The sequence below is a fragment of the Fringilla coelebs genome, assembly GCF_963513975.1.
Source record: "Fringilla coelebs genome assembly, chromosome: 17".
NCBI classification, from domain to species: domain Eukaryota; kingdom Metazoa; phylum Chordata; class Aves; order Passeriformes; family Fringillidae; genus Fringilla; species Fringilla coelebs.
In genome coordinates, this window is record NC_140043.1 from 3967476 (window position 1) to 3995251 (window position 27776).

At 51.3% G+C, this 27776-nt stretch overlaps 1 protein-coding gene across 1 annotated transcript; it reads left to right on the forward strand.

The window, feature by feature from the left end:
* Positions 1–3358: 3358 nt before the first annotated feature.
* LRRC75B (leucine rich repeat containing 75B) lies at positions 3359–22097 on the forward strand (the record flags this gene model as incomplete). Its single annotated transcript, XM_084216930.1, has 4 exons — positions 3359–3616; positions 7981–8109; positions 11031–11143; positions 21575–22097. The coding sequence occupies 4 exons, from the start codon at positions 3359–3361 to the stop codon at positions 22095–22097; spliced, it is 1023 nt and encodes a 340-aa protein (XP_084073056.1).
* Between the last annotated feature and the right edge of the window lie 5679 nt (positions 22098–27776).

Sequence of the window (27776 nt, forward strand, 5' to 3'; positions counted from 1 at the left end):
TCAAAAAAACCCAAGTGAGTGCTGGCAGCCAGAGCAAAATCACAAACCCAGCGTGGTCCCAGGCAGCTCCAGGGTGCAGCTGCAGCCCCATGGCTGATGTGTCACTGCAGCAGAGGCTACAGCAGGGCTAGAGGAGAGGCAGGGACTTAGCCAAGGATGAAATGGTTTCTGTACAAGTCCAACACTCTTCAATTTGGGAAGCAGAAACCTGAGAGGGGGCACAGCAGGGGTTTATCTGAGAGTGACTTAGAGAAAATGAAAGAGGAATGACTGCCTGCTGCCTCTTCCAATATTTAAGCTACAAAAGCATCAAATGAAAACAGTGAGTGACAGATTCAGAACAAAGTAAATATTTCTTCACACAGCTGAACGGTGCCATAAGTTGCTGTGGATACCCAAAATTTTCTCAGGCTCAAAAAAGGGTTTAGGAAAAACTTGAAAAGACTATTAAATGCAGAGATCCACATCTCAGGAAACTCCTGAATTACAGATGGCTGATGGTAAGGAGAGTACCCAGCAACACACTGACCTACATCCCCCTGGTTTTATCCTCCTTGCTGGACAACTTCTATTAACCACTGCTAATTGAGGATCCCAGGGAAAGAAACCTGTGGTCTGATCCTGTACAGTTGTTCTTCTGTCCTGGCACTGATCTGAGCTCTCCCCAGTTGCCTGAAAGACAAGGAACTGGGAACATTCCCATTCCTGGGCACTTGGGCGACGAGGAGATGTGCTTAGAGCACAGAATTTGAGTGAATAGAGAAAAGATCTCTGCTTTTTTCCCATTTCTCCTGTTAGGAGCGATTTTTGGTAAAATTAACTCAGTCATGCTGCACCCAGCTAGATGCAGTTGGCAGCACCATGTACCCCGCATTCAGTTTAGAAACAAGATAACATCCTTCTGAGAGGTGCTAAAATACCCACGGGGATGGGATTTCCAAGTCTCAAACCCACAGCTTGCAGTCCTTGTGAAAAACCCCAGTTCCCACTCTGTTGTACCAAACAAGCTCTGTGTAAAGTTTATGGGTGCCCTTGACACTGCAGAGAGATGAAAGAAAGGTGGGGACACTGCTGTAGATCGGTGTGTCCCAGGTCCTGCACGCTGGCTCACTCTCTCCTAGGGTTGCATCAGGAGCAGAGGATGCAGACTCTGACAGAAACTCCTGCCCCCTCCCCTTGCTGACCATCTCAGCTGCAGAACTACATCCACTCCCATCATGTGCCCTTTGGAGGCACACATACACAGGGCAGATTTATCTCTCAGTCTACAGAGAGCTGCTGGCCAGGCACTCTCCTTCAGTGGAGCCAAGTGGAGCGCTGGTGTGTTTCTCATCAGCTCCCATTATCCATGCCATTGTAGTGCTCCCAGGGCTCAAGCACAGCCAGGAGACAGCTGCACTGCCCTGCAATTGTTTGTTTGTTAAGAGGATTTGCTCTGTGGCAGGATATTTCCAAGCCACATGCAGAGGAGGGGTATCCTGGTAACAGTGCCATCCTCTGAGCCACTTGTGTGCCCTGGTTCTCCCCCTGCCTCACAACAACCCACCTGGCTTCACCCCCACTAGGGGTAAACTGCAGATTGTGTTTCCTCCTGACTCTCAGAGGTAAGGTGTGAGACAACTGAGCCACACAAAGCCATTCTGCTGATGAGCTGATCCTCTGGTTCCACATCCACTGCTGCTGCTGCTCCTTTCAGTGTCACTCAGAGCAGGGCAGGCAGGAGCACGGATCTGTGGCAGCCTGGATCTGTGGCAGTCAGACAGCAGGGAAAAGCCATCATGCACCCCTCCTTTGACACCTTTACCCATTGCTCCAGCACTTTTTGTCCTTCCCTTTGCTCCCAGTGCCAATCCTGCAGCTGTAACACTGCACTCCATATGAGTGATTTTCTCTTGACCCAGCCTCTCTCAAAGCTCTCTGACCAGATCCAGAAGTCCTTACTCAGCATCTACTCCTTCTAAATGGGATTAGCTTGAGTCAGTCTCAGCCATATCTCAGGATCTGTTGATGCTAATTTCCCTCATGCAGGTGCTCAGAGCAGGGAGGGGACAAATGGGCAGATGGACAGTAAGGGCTTTTGTCTGGTCAAGCTGAGGAAAATTCTGAGAAGGGCCTTCAGAATCTCACCTCCCATGGTTAGAGGGTTGCACAGACACTGAAAATTAATGCATTAGCCAGGCTGCTTTAGAGTCCAGCCCATTTTTGTCTCTGTCTCTTCAAGCCAGACAGGGATCACCAGCAGAGTATCTGAAAGAGGCTGTCGTGATGCAAAGCATCCACATCTCCATCCCCATTCATGGCTCAGGAAGGTTGAGAAGGAAAATTATCCTTGCAGGCTCTGTACCACGAAAAGCCATGGCCAACCCCATTCCCCCAAAGTGAGAGCCCAACAGCCACAATTCTTCCACAGATGCACTGGATGATGCTTGTCCACGGAGGCACAAGGCAGTGGGACCTCCAGGTTGTTCCTAAAGCTGTGTGCCCTCACATCACAGCTACCCCTGCTCTGCATGCAGCACTCACAGTCTGCCATGGGCACCTGGGCTCACTGTGCTGATAGTCCTGGTAGAAGTCAGCTTATGGCTCCAATTCCAAAAACCAGGGCAGGCTGAGCCACTGGTTATGCTGGGAGCACGACTGAGCTGCCTGCAAGATCTCAGTGGCTGGAGATGGGATGCAGGCTTTGTTTTTTCCCATCCTGTCGGATGGCAGTGATTGTCTGAGGAAAAGCATGTGCTAAATTTGCTGTGCACTGCTGGAGGAGCAAAGAATGCATACAAGGAAAACAGTTCTACCCACAGCAGGTGAGGAACAGTGCCAGCATCGTACTATCAGTTGCAGATGACGGGTGGTGGGCAAAATTCCTGCCACCACTTTCTAGATTAGTAAAACACCTCCCCTGGGTCCAAGAGCAGACTGATAGAAAACACAGCCCACAGAAGCAGTCCCTGCAGATGGTGCGTTTTGAACTACTATTAATCTAGACAACCTTTTGCGATGTTCAAAGAGTTTGTCCAGGAACAAAATAGCTCCCCGAAATGCCTGGATGGATGGAGCAGTCTCGGCAGCATCCGCGTCTCTCTTTGTCCTCCCCACCGAGCATCTCCCGGCAGAAGGAGCCCGGGAGGAGGAGGCGCCTGGGGCGCAGAGGCAGCGGCGCTGCCCGGGGGTTCTGCAGAGCACAGAGCCCCGGGGCGTCGCTCCTGCGGGAGCCTCGGGAGCCCGGGGAGCCGGGGCGGGGCCGGCCGGGCGGGGCTGCCCGGACCCCCCGCCTTCCCCGGCGCCTCCCCCGGCCCGCAGCCCGGAGCCCGGAGCCCGCCCGGTCCGAGCGCGGCGGCGGCGCGGCCGGAGCGCGGCCATGGGCTCCCGGCTGAGCCGGCAGAGCAGCCTGGAGGAGGAGGGCGGCGAGGAGCCCTGCCCCGGCAGGCTGGAGAGCGGCCGGGGCGACTTCCACCTCTCCTCGCTGCTCCTGCACCCGCAGAAGCTGCCCGGGGTGCTGCGGAAAGCCTCGCCCGCGCCCTACGTGCGGCGGGTGGGGTGGCTGCGGGAGATCCAGGCCACCATCCGGGAGCACAAGCGGGAGCACGCCGTGCACATCCTCCGGCTGCTCAGGAAGGTACCTGCGGCGGGATGCGGGCCGGGCGGGGCAGGGCAGGGACAAAGGGCCCAGCGGGGCCGGGGGCTGCAGCAGCCGCGGTGCAGGAGTCCCCTCCCCGGTGTGCAGCCCTCCTCTGGGGCTCTTTGTGCTGCCTCTCTCCGCTCCGTGCCCTCCGTGCCAGGCGACACCAGCCACCTCCCCGACCCCCGGGCTGGGCGAGGGGCGCCCGGCCCGACTGCCGGGAGCAGAGAGAGGGGCTGGGAGGGAGCTGCGAGGGGAACTGTGCTGCACGCAGGAGAAGGGGGTCCGGGCTTGGGCTGTGCTCATCCACACCCCTCCATGCCAGCCCGAGGGTGTGCTCAGGATTGATGCCCCTCCAGAAAAAAGCCACTGCCGCCCCACTGCCACCACATCTCATTATGGCCACTCAGCCAGCCTGGCTGAGATATGTCTGGGAAATCCCAAACTGGCTTTGGAGGGCACCTCTGGGACAATCGAGGCTGAGAGGAGAGGTAAAGGGGTCAGTGTATCAGTGGGAGCGTGTTTCAGTCTGCCGCCATTCAGGAACAGAAAAGGCAGTGTGCAGACAGAGCGGTGCCAAACTGATGCTGAGGACAGAGCCCTGCTGCTGGAGCAGAGCCATCCCCTCCATCACTCACTGCTACCATCGCTTTCCAGCCAAACTCAGCTGCCCCAAACTGCAGGCAACTCTGTGACTGGCAGCACAGGGGACAAAGCCCACCTCTGATGTGGACATCAAACACAATCAGTTTGTAGCTTGTCGTGTTGCTTCATTAGATAACGATCATCCAACTTCATCTTGGGAATCATCTCTTGCCTCAGTAGCAAGTGGCCTTTGGGTGTGGGTGCAGTGGAGCTGGGACTGGCTCACTGGATGCTTGTTCACCCACACCACCAGCTGCAGGGAGCTGCATGAACAGCCCTGTCTGCTCTGCATGTCCAGGGTTTTACAGCACATCTGACAGTGGTGCTCACTGCCCTGGGCTACCAGGAAGTTCCACACTCACAGGTAAGAATCCACAGGACCAAAAATGACCTCTCTGATTCTCCTGTCCACTACTTTACCAATCACTTGAAGATTGTTACCAGCACCACACTCTTCTTGCCACATGTGTAGACAGATAAACTCACAGCAGAGAACCTCTATGTGTGCACCACTGTGGCAGACAAAGGTTGAATAAGATTTCTAAGGCAGTTTTGGGAAGGCATTATTGCAAGAAGCTTGTGGAGAAAGAGAGGCAACTACTGACTTCATGGATGTGGCAATGTAACATGAACAGACTTCACTAGGGTATGCCAGAGGCCAGAAGTACAGAATGTCATTTTCTGTAGTGCTCAGCACCTCTCCTGGAGCCTGAAGCACTGAAACCTTGCACAGACCCTGGAGGTCTCCAGAAGGTCCATCTGGGAACAGGCAGGGTTTGAGTGCTAAGGCACAGGGCCATATGGAATGCAGGGTCATTTCTAAGCTCTTTTAAGGATCAGTTAAACACCTGGCTTCCCCACATCTGCGCTTGACAATTACCATGTCACGGACATTCACGTTTTGCCTGCGGCCTTTCCAGTTCCCCATGTTATTCCTGGTCCCCAGTTCTGCCTGGCCATGTTGAAACAGTGACTGTCTGCCCATCTGCTCACAACAGAACAGTGGGATATGCATCCTGTAATCACAACATCTTCTGCCAAGCAGGATGGGAACCCATCCAGCAACCCCCCAAAGCCTCTGGTTCATTGAGCACTCGGAGGTTTCAGGTTTACACCACTAACATGTACCCCAGCCCAGCTGTCACCCACCTGGGGTCCTGTAATCACCACCAGTCCTCCTGACATGTCCAGTGTCAGCTTCAGCTCAGCCTTTCTTTCTAACTCACAGGTTTGCCTCACCCACAGCTGCGTTCCCCCCTTACCTTGGCAGCGTGGCGCTCTCGGGAGTCGCAGGTTAAGGTGTCCCAGGTGAGGGTCTGTGTGTTACCTGGAAAAAGAGAGATTGTTCACTCTAGTGTACAGGGAGGGTATTAACACCACACCTCATCACTGTGCCTTGGGCTGGGGTGCCAACACTGCAGGGAAGGCAGAGGAATGGTGGGGCTGGAATTGCAGCCAGAGCAGAGGACGTGGGATCCTGTGTGCGCCTCCTGCTGCTCCCAGCACATCCCCCCTTGCCCAGCGCTTTAGGTGTGCCCTGCTGATGGATCTGCCAGTGGTTTTTCACCTGTGGGCTGCAGACTGTCCCTAGGATGTTCAGAGAGTGTGATAATGTGAAGCAAGCAAGGCAGGCAGAGGCAGATCCACTAACAGAGATGTGAGATCCCAGCATTTCAGAGGACTGCATGGAGAACAGCTGCAAACCAGAGGTGCACGTGTGCTTTGTACATGGACACTTGGACAGCTCCAGTGCACTTCATCTACCCCAGAAATGCCCACCAGCAGGAGCCAGATCAGCTTTCCTGCTGATCTAGGTGGGCATCACTCAGCTGAAGCCCAGGGAGACATTAGACTTAGACCAGCAAAAAGTCTGCTGTAATCTGTTCTCCCTGTGCTGAGACGATGGCAAAGTGTCATTTGTAAGACAACAGCACTAAGCCAACTGAACTGGCAAGAGTTTTAGTATTCTGCTGTCTGCAGCCACCTTTTAGGTGGTACAAAATTTTCCAAGAAATGAGAGAGAGAGGGAGGGAGAGAGGGAAATAAATAAGATGAGCTGAAAAATGCCTCTGGGCTAAGAATTTATGGAATATCAATGTGAAGTGAACATTTACAGCTATATTACTTACAAAACCCTTGCAGGCAGGATTTATAATGGGAATGCAGATTCATCCTAATGGTATAGTTCCAACTGGGGGAGTTTAATTACTGCTCTGACATCCACTGCTGCATGCCCAGCCATGCCATCCTCACAGCAGCTTTCTTCATCTGTGCACATTGGTGTGGGAGGCTCCATTTCCCTGAAGCCTTATGGTGAGGGAGACACTGGCAGGATGCCTTGGTGGGCTCCTGGCCCATGTCCAGCTGTGGCTGTCTGTCCTTCAGGACTATCCGCTGCTTGGGTTCCTTGCCTGCTCACAGGTGTCATTTGTGTACACAGAGTGATGGGGCTGTAAAATATTTCATTTGTTCTCCTTTGGTCTCTTTGGGGTTGTGCTTTCTGCTCAATCCAGCAATTCCAGAGCAGGATGCAGCACTGGCTTTGACTGGTGCTTGGAGTTAAGATCCCAGACCTCTGCCAGCTATGGCTCTGTCCCTGTTTGTGATGTATGTGCGTACATCCAGCTTTTTCCCCCCCTCGCACTCCATTTTTTTTTTAGCTCCCAGTCACTGGGTGGTGTCTGAAACACACACTCAGTAGAGCAGTGTGAACATATGGGGCACCCATTTGCTTATTCATTTCTCCTGTCAGCTGCATACAGAATGGGGAGAAGACTTGTTTCCTCCCTTAGCTGAGCCCTCCTTATCAACTGAATCAAACCCAGCACTGTCCCTACTAGAGAGTTTTTCTGTTCTGCATCTCTACTCCTAGGGTATTTTTTTCACATGTGAATATGTGATCTCTCTTTCCCACATTTTAAAAAAAAATTTGTTTGTTTTTCACAGCTCTGGGGTACCTTCTTGTTATAATAACTGTCAGCATATTAGCTCTGTGCTTTCCCTTAGCAATAAACAGCTTCGTTCTTTGCAGTATTATCCAAACCCAGGAAGGCTTTTTGTTCCCAAAGATGCTGAGGTTTCCTCCAAAGGTGCCCCATCCCCTGCTCCACACAGATAAGTTGCATGCACCACAGATATTCCCCTAACTCACACTGTGGAAGAGGAGCTCCTCTGACTGTGGTGTAAAGCCACCTCTAAATTTACCATTGCACCCCATCCTGAGACATTCTCAGCACAGCTAAACTCTCACAGGTGGGCAGGACTTCTGCTCAGCCAGCCACCACCAGGGCATATGGCAGCATCTAAATACCTGAGGAAGGTCTGATCCTTCCAGAAAAGCTGAGATTGGAGCAGCAGCTTTAGAGGCAGCCTTCCTGCTTGGCTGCTTCAGCAGATTCACACACAGAGCTGACAAAACTGTGTTTCTCTGAAGTTAATTCTCTCCAGCCTGGAAATGATAAAATTCTCACCTTCCTGTGGTAGGTGGGAATAAGGTGGACCAGCTCAAATTAGCACTGCATCTCATTCAGCTCCCTGGCTGCCTGCACCCCCAGCACAGCAAGGCTGGGTCAGGCACGGCTGCTTCACCTCTGCTGGATCATTTCCTGTCCTGGGCATCCAGCTGGCACCGCAGCAGATTTATTTCTGCTTTCAGAACTTCCCATACATATAGCTCTGAGGAAGCCTGTGTGCCTGACTGTCTGCTTTTGTTTTAGGACCTAGGACTGGAAGGAACATTTCTCAATGAAGTGCTCTACAAAAACGCAACTTTCCTCAACTTGGTGGATCCCATCTCCCATGACCTGCTGATGAGCCTTGCCAGAGATCTGCAATGTCCCAAAAAGGTGAATTCTCCCTCAGCTCAGTGAATGCTTTGTGGCACAGCACTGATGCAGAGCCCTCCTGGGGCAGCTGGAGCTGCAATCCATCCTCCAGAGCCGGGCAGAGTGTGCCCTGGGAGGGGCAGCATGTGGATTGTGGGGCATATTTCTGTAGAAATCAGTTAAAACTACCTCAGAACATGAATGCAGCTGAAGGAGGGGATGGCTATGTGCACAGATATTAGGAAATAACTTTTTGTGCCCATAGTAAACTTAGTGACAGGGCAGAGAACCATAATCACTGGTGTCACAGGGGTTCAAAGCAATTTAGATTACAGCAAAGCTATTAGAGCTTATGGGAGGCTCGTGGAGCTGCAGAGGAGAGCAGAGATCTTGGCATGAAAACCACATCTCTTCCTGGGCCCTTTGCCATATGTAACTACCTCAACCCAGCATTATTTCTCCCCATAAACTCTCAGAGTTCCCCACAGAGAATGGTGCTGCAGGAATATATTGCCCCTGGGGGTTCAGGAAGTAAATGTGTAATGTGCACAGTATCCCTGCCTGCTGCAGCACTTTCCTTCAGAGGATGAGGAGAGCAGAGACAGAAAGGCAGGGCTGAGAACAGACAAACATCACAGATGTCCCAGTCCCACTGCAACAACCAGCATCTCTTTCTGTTACCCTTTGCCACCACAGACACTTGGATTTGCAATGTACCCATTTGCTCATTAGGCTTGGCAAGTGTCATGTTTGCTTTATAAGGAGAGGAATAGAGTGAATTTCTTTATTGAAAGGGAGATATTAAGTACACAGAGCTCAGAGCAAGCAGCAGTGCCCCAGGGAATGCCTGGTGTAGATTAGTGGCATTTCTAACCTTGTTCTGCTATCTCCTGAGGCTCACTGATAACAATTAACCAGTCATGTCTCAATAGACAAACCACACTTAGCCAAAGTTTAATCATCATTATTAGGCTGCAGCACAGCCTGAAAAAAAGAAAATCCCTTTCCAAGAGTAATGTGTGTGTAATTCATGGGAGCATTGAAAGAAGGGCTGGGTTGTAGCAGTGGTATCTCTTTAACCACACTTCACTTGACCTCGTCTCCAGCTGTTCTACCAGACCTCCTTCAAGCCCATGGTGTGCAGTGCCCCTCAGGGCAGGCAGCAGGAGGGGATCTTGCTCTAATCCAACACCCATGTGTTTGGCAGATAGCACATTACCATTTTTATACACCTGCCTATCCCCCCACTCCAGTTTCATGCCTGATGAATGCACTGACACACGTACCATTACACAAGAAATTGTTTTCCCCATTCCTAAGGAAGATGTTCCCCATTCCTAAGGCACCTGAGTTGCCCTTCAAAGCCAGCAGAGGTTTAATTATTTAATTAAATTCTCGTAGAAATTCAGCACCTGCAGCACCAGCACCCTTCCCAGAACAATGCCAGACCACGTCCCCTCTCCGACCCTGCTGAACATCTGGTGGGTGTAACTGCATTACAGGCAGGCAGGCTGAGTGCAATTCCCAGTCTGTCAGTGGAAATTAAATCAGAGAGGACACAGGAAAGAACAGGAGGGGAGCTCTCAGCTGGGAGCCCACAGTGGCTGGCAGGGCTTTGTGCCAGCTGCTGTGCCGAGCCTGCTGTGCACGTGCGCCCACTTGGAGAGGTTTGCTGCTGTAGGTGACAGCAGAGTGCCAGCTGCAGCCCTGCCAGCACAGAGGGACTCTAGGACAAGGCACATAAGCCAAAGGCATGGGCCAGTCCCTGTGGGGTTCCTAGGGAAGCTGGGATGGGGATCAGGGGATGCTCAGCTGAGCAGAAGGCTGGGATCCCTCTCCCCTTGGCACAGGAGAGCTGCCACATGCTGGCAGTGCATGCCTGGGGAGTTCAGCTGGTTCAGGGACTGCTGAGCAAAGTCACAGAGCAGCTGTTGGCCCCCAGTGCTGCACTTTAACTGCTCACAGTAAGGAATAAATCAGTGCATTCCCTGACAGCTTCACTGGGTGTTCACCTATCAAATCCCTAAATGGCACCGTGGCTGGAGGGCTGAGGGGTGGCAATGCAGGTGTCTGTCAGCAATGGGAAAATACAACAGAGAAGACAGAAGTCCCAGCCTTCAGCAGCTGCCATTTGCCATTCTGCTGCAGCAGAGGAAGAGGTTCTGTTCCAAGTCATGGCACCAAAGAACATGTGCAAAAATAACCCAGGAAGGCAGCAACCATGTGGGTGCCTTCTTTTCCTGACGAGTTAGTGCAGGGGCGGGAGGGAACTGCTGGCATTGCAAGCTCCCAAACTCAAACCTCCAGCAGCAGAGTGGACTGCAAGGAAGTAAGATGGACCATGGGGAAGTAGCCAAAGTTCCCTGTCCTGACATCTCCCAGCTAGAGCACAGGAGGTTGTGGAGTCAGTGTGTTACTGCAGGAGGAGCAAGAAGCACCTCGGGGATGGGGCAAGGGTGCCAGTTAGTGACCTTTCCACATCAGGGTAGCAGGTAGTCCAGAGACAGAGTGTGGGGAAGCACAGCAGCAAGGTAATGAAGAGAAATTTAGCACAACTCCTGTAACACAAGGAGTTGGCAGTGCAGGGGTCTGAGCATTGTCAGTCACCCCTGCCTCAGCCCTGGAAAACGATCTCCTCTTCTGAGTTTCATTTGTTCCTGGGCAGCCTGGGAAATTGTAGCCCTGCTGGCTAGGCTGGGTTCTTCCTGGCAGTGCAGAACTCCTCCTGCTCCTCCTCCAGCCCAGGAGAAGCTGGCATGTGGCAGAGGCATCTCAGGCCTTCTCACCATTCCTCTTCCGTTCTCCCTTCTCTTCATCTGCTCCCTTACATACACCACCCTGCTCCACTGCCATCTTTATTCCTTTCCCATATTCCTCTGCCCTCCTCCTTTTCTCATGTTCTGCTGTGGTGCAGGCAGTCTAAGTTGTCCCTTTGCTTTCAGGAATATGACCCCTGGAAATCCTCAGACAGGATCTGCAGGCAGCTGATTTACCACCTGACCCCACACTCGAAATGGCACCGGCACGGGATGCCCCGCAGGAAGTCCCAAGTGTGGTAAGAGCCCAGCAGGGATTGTGTGGAAGGGCACAGAGGGGGATCTGCCTGGGCAACCCATCCCAGCCTGCCACCACTCCCTCCTCAGAGAGGCAGGACTGAAAGCAGTGCACAGCAGCTTCCACAGCCCAGCCCCAGCAGCCCTCTCTTGGATGTGTTTTGCCATTTGCTCCCTCCCGTGTGGTGTGACAGTTCCTCACCCTCTCTGAAGTGCACTGAAATCAATCCCCCCTGAGTGCACAGCACAGACACCCCTCCTGCAGGGCCTGCAGGGTGTTTGGCCCCAGGAGCATGGCCAGGGCTGCCAGCCTGCAAAAACCCCCAAGTGCCAAAGGGAGCTGTTCCCAGCCCTGCATCACACCTTGTCCTAGTTTAAAGCTTCCCTGATGGTGGGAAAAGTGTCCCATTACAAGGCACTACCCCCAGCTGATCACCCCATTCAGCAGGAACCGCTCTGGGGAGGCTGGCAGAGAGGTCACCATCCTTCTTAGCTCCCACTTCTCTGCCAGCACCTGGAGAGGGCCCTGGGATGGTGCAGATGCACAGAGAACCCAATCAGAGCATGTTGGTCACTGACAGCTGCTGGATGGCAGCTGCTTTTCACTTCCAGAAGTGTATTTGGACACCCACACTTGTTCCCTCCTTGACACTTGCTGGTTTTTCTGCCCAGATAAAGAGCAATCCCCATGTCTTTTAAATCCACTCCTCCTCTTGTCATTTTCTTGGAGCAAACCCTGCTCCTGTGACACAGATCACCACTGCTGAAGAAAAGACAGAGAAGTGACTAAGAAAAGAGCTCATGTCAGCCCCATTAGATTCACAGGAATAAATGCAGGATAGAATAAAAAGAAATGCAAAATCAGCAGCACTCTGAGAATGGCCTTGGGCTTTTCTGATGCTTTTGGTCTTTGATGTGTGTGCCAGCAACTTAAAATCCCCCATGAGAATTGACATTTCCATCATACCTTTCATTCTGACTCAGAGGCAGGTTCCCAGTGCGTCTTAAGGAATAAAATCCCTAATGCCATGACTTCCAGGCCATCTGCCTCTTGCACTTGTAGCCCCACTTTGCCAGCAGCTGAGCACTCCCAGTGCTCTCACCCCCAGGAGCCCACAGGGAACACTGTTTGTGCTGCTTTGCAGGTGCCAACCACAGCTCAGAGCAAGACTGAGCTTTCAGAGTGAGTGAGTCCTTTTCCAAACTCACTCAATGACATTTTCCCTGTAGGACCCTGCAAAATACTGGAGATGCAGGATACAGATGGCAGCTCTGACCTCATCCCTGTCCCCTCCCAAGTTTAAGAGAAGTAGTTCAGAACTCCAAACTCCTGCTTGCAGGCAAACCTCTTCTCCAGCTGGACTTGAGGATGAAGGGTCAAACTGGAAGTGTTCCCTGTGATTGCACAGCCTGGGGACAGCAGAGGACTGCAAAGTGCTGCAAACCCATCACTTAGTACCAACAGAGGGGAGGTTTGTGGCCAGAGGAAGAGCCCTGGGTCCAGTGAGCACCCCACACAGAGGGGTCAGGCCCCAGGTATTGGCCAGGTACAGAGCACCAGCAGGGAGAGAGCAACAAGGCAACATGCAATAGGTCTGCCCTGCCTGCCTACCACACCCAGTTACAATGTGTTACATAAGGCACAAATTAATTTTGATGAAATATTTAACAGCAGAGCTTTCTCTTTTAAGTGTGGAGATGAAATGGTTTGCAGTTTGCAGCAGAAGACGCCTGCAGAGTTGGCATCTGAGGCCGCTGCTAGAAAATGGGTGTTGCCAGTAGCAGGAAGGCAAGAAATAGCTGCTTCATTTGGAGATACCAAGGCATAAGTTTGTTTAGGCAGGCTGTTTTTACAGGATCCAAATTCTGCACTTCCCTCTGTCTGCTGGTGGGAGTATTTTACTACAGTGTCTGTCTCCAACCCTGTGCCCTTGGCTTGCACCCTTCTTGCTCCTTGGGTCCTGCAAAGAGCATGGGTGTAGCAGCAGTACTTTGAAGGAATTTTTAAAATCTAGTGGGGGTTAAGGACAGCAGGGAGGAATCTGTGCATGGAGACCACATTCAGAAACCAAATTCTCCTCTTGCTTTCGCAGCTTCCTGGGCTTTGGCATCTGGCTTTCACAGAGCTGATGCCTGACTCCCTTGTTCTCTGAAATGCAATTTCTACTTTCTGCAGCATGTTAGATGGGTCCAGGAGATAATTAGCAAGCCCAGCCATACAGAGAGCTTGGAACATCTGCCAGGTTTTAATTACATTTGGGCTGTTGTGGAGATGTGGTAGTGTGATACTGGAGTCAGATCATGCACCAGGTGTTTGTCCCCACTGCCAAACCAGTGGGTCACAAACAAACCAACAGCAGTTACATCCCCAGCTGCTCTCAGTGGGACCCACATCCAGCAGGTACACACCTGAGCCACCCAGGAGCTGGTAAAGCAAAAAGGATGAGAGACATTCTTCAAGCACTGCTGTTTCAGTCTCCAGGCTCATGTGGGTCCATGGAGTCCATGCAACAGCAGCTGCAGGGAGCAGGAGACATCCAGCCCAGGCTCTGTCTGGTTTCTGTGCTTGATAAAGTGCTGAAGGTGAAGCTGGGAGGCAATTTGCCCTCTGATCCACGCCTGTGGGCTCCCTGCAGTGGCTGTATGCCTGGCACAAGGGAGGGTTGCAGTCCCCAGCTGTGCAGTCACCCAAAGGGCTATTTCAGCTGCCCTGGTGATGCTCAGGCTGGTTTGCCACACTGAAAAGAAGGGGCTCAGTTCCTGCAAAATCCTGTCCCAGGTTTGCAGCCAACAGCCTGCACCCCACTGGCTCTGCCCTACTTGGGTTGGCTGCCTAACCAAACTAGGAAGAAAAGCTCTTGCAGATTTACTCTGGGGGTTTTAAAATTGAAAGCTCAAAAGCTGGAGGATAAGATTTCTGCAGCTCTTTTTTTTTTTTTTTTTTTGCAGCAGGGACTAGCATAACTACTACACAATTTTCAGTCCTTTATATCCTAGAGGGAATTTAGTTTTAGCACCATTTTACAGTTGTATAGATCACTCCCACTTAACGAGCAGAATACATCCTGGAGTGTTGTATAACTCCAGCTTCACTTCTCATTAAATTGATGTTTAGTGTGTAAAGAGTAATGGATTAAGAAATGCTGCTTCATACAGACATAGACCTTTTAGGCTATCAGTGCCACTTCTGTGGCATTTTGACAGATGCAAAACTTTCAGGTGTTATTAATTCTTGTTTTCAGAATTCTTGGGGCCTCTTGCCATGCTGAATTCAAGAAAACTGACACCATCTGCTGCCAGAACAGGGTGGGACCCAGAGGGTGTATTATTTTTTGAGGCCAGACACACTGGGCTGCAGTTCAGAGCAGAGAGGGAGAAGGGTGTCAGGTGAAGAGTGCCTTTGTCTGGAGAGCTGGATCACAGTCTGGTACTGTGATTAGGAAGCTCTGGATTACCACTGAACTGTCCTGGCCAGGCTGTGTCAGGGAACCTTAATGCATCTTCCACTTGCATCATCCCCAGAGCTGGCTCCTTCAGTGTAACTCCTTCCTTTCCTGAGTGCAAAGGATAAAACCTGACTCCACAAACCAGGCAGGCGGCAGACACAGCTTTAGAATTGTGACAAAAACCCTCCAGATTTTTCACACAGTGGAAGAGCAAAGGCAGTGGTGTGTATGGAGTTAACTCCCACACCACATGTACATGGCCTTTCCTTTTCACAAATCTCACCACAGCTTTACTTTGCTCATCTGAGTGAATTTCATCATGGCTAATCCAGCATCCCTTCTGGGTTTATTGTTGCCTTTCTGTTATTGATGTGCATTGGCCAGGCATTGCAGCATTAGGTGCATTTTTAAAATGCAGTGAAAGCACTTGTGTCTAGAGGACTTCAAGGAAACAGCTCTAAAGGGCTTCACATCATTTTTTTTTTCCTTGAAAACATCACTCAGCACTGAGGCTGACAGTTCTGGCAGATGAGATCCCAGCCTTCTCATGGCATGAGGAGAATATTAACTACAGCTTTGTGTCACCCTTATGCAACAGGGTAAACAGGCACCATCATTCCTGCTCTGGTGAGAGGGAGCCAAGTCACTTAACCAAAGCCACATGGCAAACATCATATGGGAGCACAGGAGCTGCCCCACACACTGCTTCCAGGGAGCTGCTGCTCACAGAGGTGTCAGATGGACAGACAGGAGCTGGTGGATGAGTTGTGGATGGAGGCAGGAATTGTGCCCTCATCTTACATCACTGAGCATCCCAGACACTGCCCCTGAGCAGGGCTCCCAGCAGCATCAAGGGCCCAAACATTTGGAAAGGCTGCTGGAGGTGGCAGAAAGGGTCAGCCAGCAGCTTGACACTGCCCTGCCAGGGTCAGGAGGAAAAAGGCCAAGACTGGCAGGCAAGAGAAGCAGGACACTTCTGTGGAGAGACAGTGAGTGAAATTACAGAGGCTGGGTGGAAGGAGGCAGTTCAAAGCAATCAGCAGAGACCTTGTGCCTTTGTGACTCTTACCCAGCTGAAGGTCTGACAAGGACATGGTCAATACAGGACATTTACAGCAAGGAGGCATTCCCTGCTTTGCTAGGAGAGGCCTAAATAAGGAAAGGAAACAACCTGAGGCCTTGGACAGATCAAGTAGCAGCAGGAGGAAGGCCAAGGGTTCACAGGTTTCTTGAACACACCTTCAAGGACAAAGTGACAGCAGAGGCAGGAAAAAAAAGGCACTGAGCTACATCAAGAGCTACAGATTTCCCTGTCCCACGCCAGCTGCAGAGGGAGTGAGGCAGGAGAAGGGCTGCCTTTGCCTCCTCTCCACAGCTGGTCTGAGGGCACAAGGATGGAGATGTGACTGAGGGATTGTCAAGGAAGTGGCCTGGGTGTGCATTGCCTCCATCCTCCCAGCCTTGGATCAGCTGGGGCTGGGTTGGTCTAGGTCAGGACTTTTGAGGCTTCTCTTTCCTTTTTCATGTTGCATTAGCCAGCCCTGCACAGCAGCCTCCTGTGCCACTGGGGAAGCAAAGCAAGCAGATTATGCTAAGTAGGCAATTAAAAAGCTCAGAATCCATCCCCTAAATCACTGCTCAAAGCAGGGATGCCATCCAGACATGCCTGAGGTTCTGTGCAAGAAAGAGCAGCTGAGAGATACCTGACTCATGGCTAATTAGCCACTCCTGGCAGTGCCTCTTAATGACAGAGGGGATATCCACTAATGGGAATTTCTGGCATCAGCAAAGTTTTATATTTGGAGACAAATTTAATGTAAAAATAAAAGACAGAGGAGTCGAAAGCTGGTAGTTCTCCAGAGAAATAGGCATGAAGTGGTGAGCACCCCTCATTAGCAAAATTCTGTCTCCTACTGTCTCTTCCCAGCCTTTCTCCATAGCATGGAGAAAAGGAAATGAGCTGGGACTCCAGGAACTTCAACATTCTTGGGCTGAACCAGCTCCCCCAAAGCCCACAAAGCTAACAAGAGGCCAGACACCACTGGGACTGCTACAAGTCCCAACAGAGCCATTACACCCCTGGGTGCTGCTACCAGAGAATTTAGCTGATGAGCAAGAAATGGATGGGATTCAGTGCTAATAGAAAAAACAAACATGCTGAGCCTGCAGCTTCATGGACTCCAAGAAGGACCTGGAAGATGGCCTGAGGGTTAATTCTCTTGGGACAGGTCCTGGAGACAAACAACTAGCAATTAATTTCAGGTCTCCTAATTGTCCCATTTCAAGACAGCTCTGTATTTGCTTATAATAGCTGAGTTCCCAGGGGGCTGGAACACTGGCTGGGTGTTAGTGGAAAGAGGAAGATTTTTATCCCAAAATAAAGCCCAGGGAGGCACAAAATGGTTTCACCTCTTTCCCAGCCCACATTTCTCACTGAGAGGATTTTTTTTTTCCAGACACCCACAGGTCTCTCAGGCCCCTGCTCTGTCTGGACTGATCCAGGGTGGATCTCCCATAGCCAGGCTCAAAGTGCAGCCTAGGGACTGCTGCTGAAGAGGAGATTTGGCACCCAGGGGAGGGATAAGTGGCAGTGAGGGTGGGAGGAAGACTGCCTCCTTGTCCATGGGAGAAAGGCCAGATCCCCAGAAGGGAGTTGGGAACAATGCAGAGTAAACCTTTCACCTGAGAAGCAAGGAGATGTACCTCAAAGAGCTCCCATCCCTCAGCAGGGGTGGACAAGGGTTGCAAGCAGGGGGCTGATCCTTTAGAAACAGGACTGTGGGCCAGCACCATTCCTCACTGGATGCTGCACCCCCAGGCAGGCAGTAGGGGCTGGGCTGCTCATTGTCCATGTTTCTTGCTCAAAGTTTCCAAGAATTTCTCACTTGCAAGCAATTTGAGGGAGTGGGGGGTTGTTTCCTCTCCAGGCTTGCTGCAGATAATACAAACAGTCTGCTGCCCTGCATCCAGGGTCCAGATCCTGAGAGATGCAAATCCTCACAGTCACAAACGTGCCCTGAGCCCCAACTGCAGCAGCAGTGGGTTAATTGGGTTAATCCAGCCCCCAGTGCTCTGCAGCCTCTGGCCACCAGTCCCACGGGCATCAAGAGCCACGTTGCTAAGTAGCTGTTGTATCTCACACAAAAGGAAAAAGCTTTCTGCAGCTGAAGCAATCTTAAAGCCTGTTTCAAGTGCAGAAGTTAGGGGATAATACATGACCCATTTCCCTGGAAATAAACCTAGTATTTTCTCAGCTGCTGCACAAGTGACTGAGAGCTTGGTGCCCTGTGTATCACTCTCCCCCTCTCCCCCCAAGAAACAGAGCTTAACAGACCTCCAAAGCAATACCAAGTGTCAGAGAATTCAGAGTAAAGCATCTACCCACATCTCCTTGACCCATTTCTGACTGCAGATCCGTTTTCTTCTAAAGCAGCAGTGACTGGGTAGCTATTCTATGCCTTGTGCTAGAGAGGGGGTTTAGCTGTGCCTCTTGGAGCAGCACACAAACACCAGGGAGGGTTCACAGCATGCGTGGGGTGTTGCATCTCATGCTTCAGCACTTACCAGAGAGCTGAGGGCCTGGCTGCAGCATAGGGCTGTGTCCACCAGGATGAGGCTCCTACAAACACATCCCTACAAGAGGCATTTTTATAGGCAAGAGAACGGCTTAAACACAGGAGGCAGCCCCCAGTCCTGAGACAGGAGGCCCAGAGTCACCCTGGCAGGTACAGCAATGAGGGCAAAAGGAAGCAGCAAAAAACACAGGAAAGGAAAGGAAAACAAGCCAGCAAAGAAGGGAGGGCGGGCTCTGGCACAGGACAGGAGGGTTTAAGTACATTCAGCCAGGAGCAGTCCAGTCTGGAGAATCAATTATGGGAAGATAATTTGTCTGCTTGATTAAAGCCTCCTTGGGGTATTGGCTCGCTGCTGGGAGAGCAGCAGAAGGTACCTGTTGTGGTGAGAGCACGATCTGTGACTTATTACTGCAGCCTCCACACGGCAGTCACAGGAGGGGAGGGGAGCGGAGGCAGACGAGCACATCGCGTTTGTCTTTCAGACATTTCCCTTCAGTCATCACTGTCTGCACTCAGAGCCAAGTCGCTCCAGAGGGGACCCCAAGAGCCTTTCAGACTTGTCCCCTTTTGAGAAAGCTGCTGCTGCAGGCAGGGCAGGAACGGCGGCACCTGGATGCCGAGGGCCGGCAGCAGAGCGGTGCCGGCTCAGACGTGCCCTCCAGTGGTCCCCACTCCAGCCTGGTTCCCATCCCCACTCCAAACCAGGCTCCTGCCCTGGAGCTTTACAGAAAGGAAGGTCTGAGGAGGCTTTGCACAGTCAGAGACAAGGGGAATGTGCCCCTGTGCTCGTGTCTCCTTTCTGTGTCCCCCACCCACCCGGGATCTGCCGTGTTTTGACAGCGCTGGGGAAGAGAATTTCCAGGAGCCACAGGCTGTGTTTGTACAAAACAGGCACTGAAGTAGTGACAGCCTTGTTTCTATGCTTGTTTATCCTCCATTCCCCACACTCCCAAGGAAGCCTTATTCTAAACCCCTACAGGCCAGAGAAGGCTGCTGTCTCTCTTGTACCAGCCCCTTGTGGATACAGGGCACAGTTACCCTGTGCACTCAGGTTCACACTCCATTGCATTTCTCCCTGTTTCACTTGATCCACATGAATGCACACCTGCACTGTGCATTGGATGCTCTGTTCTGCTAGAACAAGTACTCCAGATCAAACACCCAGATAAAATGCCTAGCCATGATTAAAAGGATAACTCTTGTTTGTGCTAGGGGAAACCTGAGATGTTTCCAGCTTCGAGGCTGGTCCCTGATAAATTTCATACAAGATGAACCCTCTTTTGTGGTAGACTGTGCTACACCACTGCCAGTGATTGGTGACAAACTATAACAAAACACACACATTGTTTTTCAAGAGAGTTGAAGAAATACAGCTCCCAGAAGCCTGGGCTGATCTCAAGCATGTCTTGGATAGCAGGAAAAGGGAGACTTGCTCAGTGCCACCCAGACCACATCATGCACAGTTCACAACTGCTGCTGCAGCAGGTAAAAGAACTGCACTGCTGCTACAAGCAATGTGGTGGATCAATTAATTCTTCAGATAGTGGAGGGATATCAAGTACCATCTTCAAGGCCCTTTGGAGACCTCCCTTGTGTGCTCAGACCAATTATAATTCCCCAGCACATCAGTCCCTGCCCGTTTGACAGGACAGACAAGCACTGCTCCCCTCTCCCTCCTACTCTGAGGTGTAGTGTGGGTCATCTGATGTGTAAATATTTAGTAAGTAATATATTTTACTTACAATACTTCAGGTCTGAATAGAAGTTAATTCATGCTGTTATTAGCTCTCTGCCATGAGAGCTCCTTAGTCCAAATGCATGCTTGCAGATATGGTTTCAGCCCTGCACAGTGAATTCCCATGGGAAATACAAGGACACATAGAAGTAGCCTGAGGAAAGTACTGGTAAACCCAGGGCAGGAATTTGTGGGCTTAAGAATTGACAGGGCAGGCCATGAGGTCTTTCTGCCTCATGCTCCTACAAGAAGTGCATCTGCAGGTTTGTGCCAGTGCTCAATGTGTCTACCAAGGGCTGCCCTGGTGCACATTTACTGACCTATCTCAACACATGCTTACAGGGGATTATTAAAGGCTGAAATTTCTAGGATGCCATGAACTGCATATGTAAAGCAAAGCTGCAGAGGCAGTGCCACATCCTCTGCACAGCTCCAGCAGAGCCTGGCAGTACTGAGGCTTGGAGGGACGTTCTCACCTGCCACGGGAGCTCCTGCGGTGCTGTAGCCTCCTCCGAGGAGATTGCACGTCCCCATGTCCCCATTGCTTTCAGGGACTGGCTGTGCCACAGGTGTGCAGGACACTACAGAGAGCCAGACAGGAAGAGTGGGGACTTGGAAGTGGTGGTTAATGCTTAACCCACCCTGATCCTCCCAAACTCAATAAGGCACTTACAAGACCCCCTGAGCACGTGACTAGGGGGGTTCCTACTGTGTCCTTAAGGCAAGATGGGTCTGAAAGAGCAGCAGGACTAACACAATTTACAGTAAGAGATTAGGTTCTCCTATGTTACACCAACACACGTTTCTACTCAGTTTTGCAGCGCATCCCCCAGCAGCTCCTGTAGCCCCACAGTTCCCACTTCTCACAGCACTCTTACAAACCCACAGGCCATCATCAAGCTCCACACCCCGTTCCCTTTGCATACCCAGCGGCCCCAAGACACAATTTTCCCATCTCCTCCTCACTCCCTTGGCCAGGCAGACAATAAAAGAAATAGCTGAAGCCATCTCTTAGCACCCTTATGCCCTCCCCGCCTCCTCACAGCTGCAGCAGATCCCAGATGATCTGCTGACCACAGAGACCCAAATAGGCACAGCCACTGGTGCTGCTCACTGACTAAGTGCTGCTTGTGAAGGCTTTTAAAGGGACACGCAGTAAATCCATTCCTGGAGTGCATTTTGCCTCTCTATTGTTTTCCCGATGAAACATCCATTTCTCAGACGTTTAACACGGCTCTCCTCTGCAGCACAGACCTTGGCATTCACCTGGAGAGGCAGCTCACAAACAGCCCCCACACAGAATAAACCAGTGCTTTTGGACAGTTTGCTTGCCTTGGTTATTTTTGCTTTCTATGCATAAGCGCCTGTATGGGCACATAGAGACAAACCCTTTGACATCTGCTGGTGGGAGACACTTTAGCAACCTGTGTTGAGCCAGTTCTGGCAAAGTTTATGTGCAAGTGCTGAAAATACACAGCAAAGCCCCAGCACAGTCTGCCCTGAGGTATGGTGCTTGTTTCCCCGGTGAGCTCTATTAACCCTTTCCCTAACATTCTAGCCCATGTTGTTAATGAGTTCTCCCTGTCCCAAATGCTTTCTCACTTGGCTGAGATGGATGGGAGCGCTCCCCTTAACGATGCTTAAACCTTCATGATCTCTCCCCTTCTCCACCATCAGCCTGAAGACCAGCCTGCAGAAGAAGGTGAGCCAGGACTCCATGGATTTGTCCGGGATCCCCCTGACCATGCGGGACGTCCACCGCATGGCTTACTACCTGCAGAACAACGGCGACCGCCTGACCTCGGTGGACCTGAGCTTCACGGAGCTCAACGACGACATGGTGCGCCTGCTGCTGCCCTTCCTCTGGGCGCTGCCCAAGCTCACCCACCTCTCCCTCAACGGCAACCGGCTGACGCGGGCCACCATGAAGGAGCTGACTGACACCATGAAGGACATGAACAAGTTCCCTTGCCTGGCCTGGGTTGACCTCGGCAACAACGTGGACGTCTCCTCCATGCCGCAGCCGCTGCTGGTGGGCCTGCGCAAGCGCCTCAGCCAGCAGACCACGCTGCCGACCATCTATGAGGCGCTCGACTGCGACTCTGAGATCGCCGGCGGGCACGAGGGCAGCCAGCCAGAGGATGAAGCAGCCGGAAGCGCCCCGCCACGTGCTCTTTCTCGGCAGGGCTGCGAGAGGTGACTGAGCGACGGGCCGGCGCTGGCACGCTGAAGCAACCCCAAGGAGAAGTTTTGAGTACAAACATCAAGCGGAGGGCCAGCTTGACCGGCTTCCCTTGGCTCTTTTCTCTCGCCTTCCCTGACATCTTCCCCCCCCACCTGCTGTGAGACAAAAGCCTGTCGTCCCCCCACGACGTGTTCCGCTCCCTCCCCTCGCTGCCAAACCCATTGCCCACGTTCCAGAGAGGAACCGGTGACTTACAGTGAACCTGGTCCCCAGGCAGGGTCTCACTGGAAGACGGGAAAAGACCTGTCGGAGTCAAGAATATCCTCCAGCAGCCATTGGGTTGAGAGAAAGGGGTTGGGGGGAAGCTAAAACAGAAACAGGCTTGTAGTTTACTTCCTTTCTTCCTTTTCCTATGCACCTTGGAAACCTTGGGACCCGCAGCCTAGAGTGTGAAAGGAGGTACCCCAAGAGCCTAGTGCTGTGGAGCTTAGTGGAAGGGCTCAGAGGCCAGAGCTGGAGCCCGGCAGTGTGTCTCCCTCTTGTGTCTGGCTCCTTTTGTTTTGTTTTTTTCCTATTGTGTGTTTTGTATGAACGTCTGAACAAAGGGACCTGGTCAGAGACCATTGGATCACATAGGCTGGGGCGGACACATGGCTTGGAACTGCAGCATCAGGATATTTGCTGTGTGACCGGGGTGAGAGGGAGGGGAAGGAGGCATGTGTTGGTGGGAGCATGGGGGATGGGATGAGTTGGGATGGGATTGGGAGGAGGGGGGAGGAGAGGGAATGGGAACGGTCTTGTGGATTAGTAGGATTGGTTTCAAAAACTGTGCTTTTGTACTACAATTACAAGTTCCAAGGTACTACAATTGCAAGTTCCAAGTGAAATTGAGGAAAAGCTGACAGCTGAGCACCTAACTGTGGCACTAGAGGAGCGAGCAGGGAACGTGCCAGGGGCGGGCGCTCCCCAGTCGGAAGCGCAAAGCTTTGGCTCCTCGTGGCACGCTGCACACCTCCTAAGGCAGCCACGACGTGAGCAGCTGCACCACCATTTCCAGTGCTGTCCAGAAACCAAGCCACTGATGCAGAATTTCCAGTGTTTTCCACATTGCTCATGCTCTATGTAAACATAATAAAGAGTTCTCTTGGACACGAGCGGGAAGCACTTCAGAGTCTGAGTATCGGGGTTGTCCAGAGAGGTTGGAATATGGCCCAGAGCCCTCATGCAGTGCCTGAGGGACAGGATCAGGTGCCATTCACATTGGGCAGTGTGGTTCTTTCCTTTAAGGAAAGAGAAACATGGGTGTTAATTTGTGGTAGGCTGCCATCCTTCGTGTTGCAAGGGGCTGGTAGAAGTAAAACTCATGAGATTTAGCTGATAAGTCCTCTCAGTTATCTGTCCCCACAGGAATTCAGACTTGGATGAGCTTTTGAAAGAGTTAAAAGTTAAAAAAATGAGACATATAAAAAAAAACCACCTTAAAAATCCTCACCCTTCTAAATTAACAATGGTAACTTTGCCTTCCTCTGCTGATTGTCTCTGTGAGTCTCAGAGCAACACATATAAGCAACGCTCCTATATGAAAACAACCCAAATTCACATGGAACAGATACACCTTTCATGCTCTTTACTAATTTTACAAGACATTGCAAGAAGTAAATTGGTGATATTTTTCTAGTGATCAAGAGTGTGAGGACTCTGGAAGGTATTGGTGTCTCTGATCAACCACCAAAAGCCCCAAATAAAACCAGTTCACTGAGGAAGAAAGGTGGGATTAGACACTGTGCTGAGCATTACAATCTGGCACTGCAAATGCTGCACCCAGTCCTATCTGCACTCCAGTCACAGGTGCAGGACCTCATAACCTTCGTGTTAACCTGCACAAAGGTCACCACCTGCTCTCTTCTCACAACACATTTTCCCTTCTCAGTGTAGTATCTTAAAGAATCATAAAATTGTTTCAGTTGGAAAAGACCTTTGAGGTCATTGAGTCCAAACATTAACCCAGCACTGCCAAGCCCACCACTAAACCACGTCCCTGAGTGCCCCAGCTGCACCTCTTTTCCATAATTCCAGGGATGGTGACTCAGCCACTGCCCTGGGTGTCCTGTTCAATGCTTTACAACCCACTCCTGCTGGCCACACTGTGGCATTTACTAGCCAGGATGCCACTGGCCTTTTCCACTCAGCAGCTTTCCAGCTGCTCTTCCCCAAGCCTGGAGTCATGTTTGGGATTGTTGTGACCCAGGTGCAGAACTTGGCACTTGTTGGACCTCAAACAGTTGTCCATGGACCATCAAATCCAGCCTGTCCAAATCCTTCTGCAGAGCCTTCCTACCCTGCAGCAGATCAACATTCCCACCCAACTCAGTGTCATCTGTGAATTCAGCTGAGGATGCCCTCGGTCCCCTCATCCAGATAATCAGTAGACATGAAACAGAACTGGCCCCACTACTGAGCCCTGGGGAAGCCCACCAGTGACAGCCCCAGCTGGCTGCAGCTCCATTTACCACCACTCTCCAGGCTCAGCCCTTCCTTTCCTTCCCTGCTATGGAAGAGATGGTTTTAATTTTTTCTTTTCCTTCCAAAATACCTTTCAGCAAAAATGAAAAGTATTTCAGATGTCAGCAAGATCTGCTTAAACTCTTACAGTCTAAGCAGAGCAGCGCTCTGCTGTGTGCCAAGAAGAAAACTCGGGCACAAAGCATTTAAATGAAGGCTTGGAGCTGCCTGGTGAGCCAGTGCATATCTACAAAGAGTGAGCAATGCTGCTGAACATTTGGTCTTTGGCTCTGAGCACTGTCCCCCTAGGGCTCTGCATCAAGGTATTTCCCAGCTTTTCCATAACAGCAGCACCCCCCTAAAATGAGGTGAGACCCTCAGTGTGTAGTGCACCCCTACACAGCTCTTCCCTGCAGAGCCCCTGGCTCAGCCCCAGCCTGTTTCCAGCCCTGCTCAAAGCTCTGCTTTCAGTCTGAGCTCTGCTACCCAGCAGGACAGGAATGAGACATTCAGCCCCTTGCAGGGGAATTCTGTTCCAGTCTCTGGCCATGCCACCTGCCAGTTGGCAGCTCCAGGATTTAGAGATAAAGCGGGAAACACACTGATTCAGCTGAGCAGCTGTGGCATGCATGTTTATTTCTCTATATGCACTTGCTTGCTTTGCCACAGAAAGCTCCCCATGGAGAACTGGTTGTGAATAAATATGTGAAAATGCAAATTACAAAGTCCTGCCACTGCTTCTTGAATGAACTTTGACGGGCTGTAACTCAGCAGAAACCATCCCAGCACACCCAGCTACTCCCTGCCAGCTCCTGATGCCATGGATAGGAGAGGGGCTCTGGGCAGCACAGTGCATCCAGCTCATCCCAAACTGGGAAGTGCTCCTGCCCCCCCTACAGATGAGGTGCATGCTCAAGGAGCAGACCTAGAGACCCCAAATCTGCAATTTTCATAAAAGCTGAGTTCGCCAACCAGAGAGGATGACACAACTGAAATGAGCCTTTCCTTGCACTGGATGAGAAAGCTCAGGACTCTCAAAGGGTAATTAAAGGGATGAGCTGCTAATTCAGGTCTCCTCACAGATACCCAGAGGGAGCAGCTTAGTTATGATGCTAAATCAGGGGACACCTGCCCTGCAGTGAGCCTGTCTCCTGTCAGGTAGCACAGCAGCCTGAACACTCTCCTCAGGAGGTACTTGCTGTAATCTCAGCTATTCAGAGCAGCACTCAGTATCAAGACTCAGACACCAGCCTCTGCCTCCACCATTTTCAGTTTGCCAGCCTCCCTCTCCGTGCAGGCTGCAGATGGTCAGCCTGGGATGGGACCTGTGTCATGTAGCAGGAAGGAAGCTGAGCCTGCAGCTCCACAGCCCCTTCCCCAGCAGGTGATCAGTCTCACCACAGCTCTGGGAGACATTTAAGCACACTGTTCAGCAGCAGCCTGCTGGAAGGAGAAGTCACAGGTGTAAAGCACCCCCCTGAAGATGCTGGTGAGCACTGTCAGCTGGGGCTCCTTGAGGCTCAGGCAGCAGCAGAGAGCTCCAACAGCACCAGCCTGCAAAGCCCAGCCACATGTGGAGATAAAGAGCAACACCACAGCTAATGAGGCCATTGGTGCCTGGGAGGGAAGAAAGAACAGTTACTCCAACAGAAAAACCCTTGTTCTCTCCCTGCCTAGGAGGACAAAACCTTCCTTGCAACTCCATCCTGTATTTTACCTCAACTTCTGACCACAAAACCCAGGTAAGCATCTTGGCATGCTCCAGGTAGCAATATGCTGAGCACAGAGCTCAGCAAAAGCCTCCCTCACTTCTGCCTAAATAAGTGGTAATTATTTTGTTGAGGTAAGGATGCAAAAAGCAGCTGGAAGCACAGACTTGTCTAATCTATTTTTTATTTCACACACTTCAAAACCTGTCAAGGCCCTTTTCTTTTGCACTGCCAAGGCTCTTTTCTCAACTTATAATTCATTTCTCATCACAAGCACTAGGAAGATAAAGGAGTTTGCACTGTTTGGGGCAGGCTGACAAGCTCCTTAGTGGACAGCTGCTGACAAAGATGTCAAAAATATAAATTGTTTCATCTTAAGAAAATAAACAAGAGAAGATTAAACATTGCCTTTAGAGATTGCTCTGCTCCCTATCAGAGGACGTGACTCAAAGCTTGGAAGAGGCAAAGTGCCTCAACACAAACCCATGCAGTCCCTGCTTGAAAAAGCCTCCAAGGGCAGCTGGCAGGAAGCCCAGCCACCCCAGCTGGGGACATTATCCATAGATAAGAGAACCTGTTTTACACTTTACTGGCCTTAAGCAGGTGCTCTCAGGATAGATGCAGCAGCTGGTTTAAGGCTGCCAAGGAGCACTTCACAAAACAAAACAGGAACACTGCTGGCTGAGGCCAGTGCTCCAGAAGGCCACAACTGCCTCTGGATCCACTTTGAGACACCAAGTGCCTGACTGTGACCCTCTGCTGCTCCTCTCAGATCTGACAGGATCCCAGTTCAGTGATGCTGATTCAAAACCAGAAGAGCCACTAAACACAATAATCACACAGGAACTCTTCTTCAGCAGAAGAGATCAGAGGAAAGTCAGCTTTTATTCCATTAACTCCTTTTCCCAAAGCCCAGCACTCCCCCTGCTGCATCCAAAGGGGCCTCAAAAGCAAGTGAGCCACAATGGCACTGACATTTCCTTCCACAGGAGCAGCAGGTTCATTCTGCTTGCATGCAGGGTGTGTCACAAAGGTGGAAGAGAGGCACTTTCCTGCCTTCTGACCAGCCAGTTCCTCAGCTTCTGGGAGGGTTATTCCTCCCAGTCCATTTTTGTGTCAATCTGCCCCACATTGGACACAATGATGGGAAGCATTTGAAAAGCTATAAAAACCATGTGGGCCTTATTCAATTGTGTAATTCCCCCGAAATACATGGTGTCTCAGCAACAGAAACATGGCACAAACTATGGGAAAAGGCCCTTTCCAGACTAGCAGAGGCAGCTGCCTTTGAGTTTCAATGTCAGACTTCTGAGCAGAGCTTTGTTCTTGATCCCCTGAAATCTTTTGGTTTGCAGAGCCAACAGTTTGATGTGTGCACCTTTGTCTGAACTCTGCTGCAACTGAAAAACTGAGCAAGTCACAACCCATCCACCCATTTTACCAACAGCTCTTTGGGGTTTTAGTTTTTCAGAAACTGCAATGG